The following is a 5,000-nucleotide window of genomic DNA, read 5'->3' as shown; positions in this document are numbered from 1 at the left end:
TCCATGTTACTCTAAGCAGATATAAGAACTAAAACACATAATTCCTCTCTGATAGGTACCACTGCAAAAAACAAGAAAATAAGTTGGATGTGGTGGAATCAAAGATGCTTAGATGTAGGAGTAGGGTGACTCGAAGAGATACAATAAGGAATGAGTACCGAGTACTATGAATGAGTACTACACCGAGTCACTGAAGTGTCATAGAAAGCCCAGGAACCAAGATTAAGATGGTTTGGACAGATGATGATGAAAGAGATAATGAGCAACATGCAGCAAGATAGGTCATGGAAATGAAAGTACTGAGGAAACGAAATAGAAGAAGACCAAAGAGAAGTTGAAGTGGCTGCATTCAACAAGACATGAGAGACAAGGGAATAAATGAAACAATGGTACAGGATAGAAATAATTGAAAGCTCATTAAAACAGTAAACCTAAATAGGGATTAAATTTGGAGGACAAAGAAGGCATCATTGGGTTTCCAGAATGGTCAGTGATCAAAGCAAACAAATGTGCCAGACATCAAAGGTCACACAGCATTATGACAAAGTTATGAGTTAATGATTAGGATTAGTGGGCAGGAGAAGGGATATAGAAGAGAAGATAAAGGAAAGGAGGAAAAGAAAAGGCCACACATAATTAGTTTAGGCAAGGGCTGAGGTCCAAGGTAGGGATGATCCCCTACCTTGAGCTTCAGTCTCCATCTCCTAAGTCCCCACAACAACGAGCAAGGGATTGGGGGTTCACTATCGTGAATCCATACCACTCATTCATTAAAACACTTTTTTTTTTTTCTTATCCTCTGAACTGACACTGTCTAGTGTCACTCCAGAAGATTTCAATGAATGCATTGATGATTTTATTTATTTCTTTTTTTTCTTTCTTTCTTTAATAACAACATGCATTTACAGAAATTAAGAGGTCCCTTAGCATTCATCAGCTCTTCCTCCCCCTTAACCTGCATCTGTTTGTTGTCACAGAGAAAAAATGGATATTAATATTAAATATTAATTTACTCTTTATTTAGTTTCTCTGTAAAAAACAGTACTCTGATAGCTTATACATTACAATATGTACATGAATATGAAAGAAGATTCATGATTAAACATGTGCATTTTTATATTAAGAAAAAAAAAAAATGATAACATCAATGATAAAAACAACTGTAGTAGAAATAATAACAAAAATAGCAATAAAATGGTAAATATCATAAAATTAATATCAACAACAACAAAATAATAATCTCAATAATGATAATGATAATGATGATGATGATAGTATAATAATATAATATAATAAATAATAAATAATAATAATAATAATAATAATAATAATAATAATAATATTCTCATTTATTGAACACAAGCCTAGTGATACTAATTCTATTGAATACACTGCTTTAATATGTAACAATTTAAAGTTTATATGGAAAACTCAGTGGAAGATTGTCAATTGTTTGTCTGTTACAAAAGCTCAAAACAGTGTTACGATGAACACTTTTAACAGCTGGCATTACAAAAGGCCTTGTGCAAAAAGTACACAAGTTGCTATTTTCACTAAGCCAGCAATTTTTGAAGACTATGATTTTTTTTTTTTCACATACATACATACTCCAGTTATATATATATATATATATATATATATATATATATATATATATATATATATATATATATATATATATATATATATATATATATATATATATATATATTGCATCATACATTGTATGATATGAAATGTATTTTGAGATTAGAAAGCAAGCATGCAATATTCTGTACAAAATATATTTCAGACTGTATCCACAGAAAGTATGTATTCCATATGTTATAAATTGAAATGTATATTGCAATCACTGGAAAAATACAAGGCATTATTTAGCCAGTCAAACTCACACTGTCATATCACAACAATGCACCAGTAAAGATGTGACAGCAAAGAAACCTGTATAAATATATGTCCTCAGAGTGATCATTCAAACTGAAGAAAATCTAAGTAATACAGTATAGGGAATACCCATTTTAATGCTGAATAACCTCGAAAGACCATATCTAATCCTACATTGACTCAAATGAAAATAATGCTGTTTCTAAGTCCATACAAATTAAAGTATGAAAAAAAATTAGGGAATTGTTTTTCTTGACCTGTATTAAATTCCTAATTTATGTTATTGTCTACTGGCTGCAGATACAGGGTACTGCATCAATGAGTGGCTGTGGAAAGGACAGGGAGGAAAGGATAGAATGGGGAAGTGGAAGGGAAGGGAAGGGAAGGGAAGGGAAGGGAAGGAAGGGAAGGAAGTGGAAGGGAGGAGGGAAAGGGAAGAAAGGGAAGGGGATAAGGGAAGGGAAGGAAGGGGAAGGAAGGAGACAAATATATAGGGAAAGTAGTGCAGGATTATGAACATAAAAGGAGGGAGATGCAAAAGATGGAATGGGAACTTATTGTTCATAATCATATGATTACATATTTGATTACACTCAGCTGTAGTCATACTTATATCATGTAACAAAGAAACAGGCCTGGCATCCAGCTAAAGCACATTCAAGTAAATTTTCTCCATTATCCTAAGGAATAGGATGATTCCTACATTAGTAACTATAGCCATGTTTAAACCATAAAGGGAAGCTTTGAAAGACAATGTAGGTTTGGTGGAAAAGCACCACCAATAATGATACATAATGAGTGGAATAACAGAACATTATTCTGTTAAAAACACCTGTTAAATATTTGGAATAATGACATTCACTTTACTGAAACAAATTACTGAAACTCAAAGAAAACAACATCGCTCATAATTCAACAAAATCAATCTGTAAAATTTTAAGGAAACAATACAGTAAAATAAACAAATGCAACTTAACAAATAACCAGGCAACAAAAATATTTCATTTGCCACACCAGCACCTCACAAATGTGACAAATGTGAGGAAGCTGCTTTCCACCATATTGAAAGCAGAAGTGTTCTTGATTTCCAAAGAGCAGGCAGTGGTATATTGTGCAAGTTATAAATTCTGAAATACTGAATACATAAATTACAAACACAATAGCTTAAGTCTTCTGAATGACACTGATAACCATATCATAAAAGGACTGAATGCATGAACCCACACACAAAAGTGAGTTACACATTTACAATTATTGTAAGCATAATAATGGATGGCAATGCCAAACCACAATTGGCAAGATAAATAAGAAATAATTTTGTTCTTGAAAACTTCCAAGATCTTCTACAAATACATGCCTAATTCATGAAAAAAAATGGGTTTGTTATATAGGGCTAAGACATAATCTCCACAAACTTCATAATGACTAGGTAATTGAGTTAAAACTTCTTTGAGGATTTCTTGAAAAAGAGAGAAAAAAGTGTAGTACTTCTGTCATCTACATTCATTCTTAATGTTATTTTTTCTTTCTCTCTCTCTTGCAATAACCTTTTGGCATTTATCACAATACTTTGGCTTGTTTGTGCCTATGTATTATACTTTCATGTAAATAGAGATTTTTAATAGATCAGATAGCTCCTAATTTAATATGAAACAAAAACAAAATTTGTGCAATCAAATCTAAACCAATCAGTATTCTCCAAATGAAAAATAAATACAACTGTATCTTTAGAATAACAAGAGGTGTCAGAACTTTACAATGATGAAAATAAATTTCAGCTTTAAGCATATTTAAGAAAACCCTAAACTCTTATGGACTGGAAAGGCACAGTGAAAGAAGAGGCTGTAATCATCAAGAAATGTGGAGGACCTGAAACTAAACTAATTTACGACACGGAAGCACTGGCTCGCTTTTACTTGTCCTTTTCCTCGGGTACACCAGCACACAGTATTTGGGTTGTAAATGTCACTTTCTCTGTGGAAATGAAAGAAAAATAGTGATAAATATCATAGAAAAAAGGGAACATGTTAATACAATATCTGATAGATATAATGAACAAGCTATCCAATATAAACAGAATAATAAACTGAGCAAGCCACAGGCAATAACTGAACTTACTATTAGATAGAATTAACAGACTATAATAAATAAACTAAATCTGTTAGATTAAATAAACTGACTATAATATTCTGAGTAAACCATAAACTATATATAACCTGCTATAAAGATGATGAAAAAATATAAACTGGCAATAATGAACTAAATAAAACAATAAACTGAATTAACTATGTATGACCTTGGCTGGTAACTGTTTACCATACAAAATAACAGTAACAATCTTCTTTCCCTCATGTTGTTCAGAAATATTGCTGCAAGTAGTGACATACACATACTTTTAGAAGGGCAAGGACGGTTAATAATTCCAATTCATGTGGCCTGTGATTTTAAAAAGAAATTTCTTAATACTAAATATCTTTAACACTCATGATCATGGAATACAATGCACATGGTATAAATCTAGAATTATTTCCATTACCTTGTGTTAGAAATACAAAAGCCCTATGACACTGCTATGTCTTTTCCTATTCTTTGCCCCACATGCTGACCACTTGTAGTCATAAGCAAGTTAATTTTAAGTACATGAATAGCTAAATATAATTATGAATCAATCCTAGGCAAATGATGAGCTACATATGATTCTTCCATTGGCTTACTTCTAATAATATTTTTGCAAACCATAAGGTATGTGAAGATTTCATGCTATCAAAATCTGTACACAAACAGCAAGTAAACAATATGACACAAACTCCTCTCAATATTATTAAGCATATTTATTAAAAGAGAGAAACATATTCATTATAGTAAGAGAACTCATGAGTTGATGAAGGTCATAAGTTGGCAGTAAATGGTAAGGTGGTAAAATCTCAATTTTAGTCACAGCTGGAGGGTATAACCAAAAAACACAAAGCTGTTCATGACTACAGTTCATGAAAAAGCCTGATACATTCACCAACAGCAGCAACTCTCAAAAGTTCAGAAAACTAATCATCCAAGTCAAAAATCTAATTTTCTAGACAAAAAGAGAAAAAGGAACTTCTTTCCATTATGAAGAAATA

The 5,000-nt window shown here is 31.8% G+C and overlaps 1 protein-coding gene across 1 annotated transcript; it reads right to left on the bottom strand.

Moving 5' to 3' along the window:
* Window positions 1-2,374: 2,374 nt before the first annotated feature.
* LOC119597950 (cystine/glutamate transporter-like) lies at window positions 2,375-3,862 on the bottom strand (the record flags this gene model as incomplete). The annotated part of the gene is given in 1 exon segment (XM_037947619.1): window positions 2,375-3,862. A coding segment is annotated over 1 exon segment (66 nt), but the record flags the coding sequence as incomplete, so codon positions are not given.
* Between the last annotated feature and the right edge of the window lie 1,138 nt (window positions 3,863-5,000).

The sequence above is a fragment of the Penaeus monodon genome, chromosome 40, assembly GCF_015228065.2.
Source record: "Penaeus monodon isolate SGIC_2016 chromosome 40, NSTDA_Pmon_1, whole genome shotgun sequence".
NCBI lineage: Eukaryota > Metazoa > Arthropoda > Malacostraca > Decapoda > Penaeidae > Penaeus > Penaeus monodon.
Note: the sequence above shows the minus strand (reverse complement) of the source record. Positions and strands in the feature narration are given on the sequence as shown.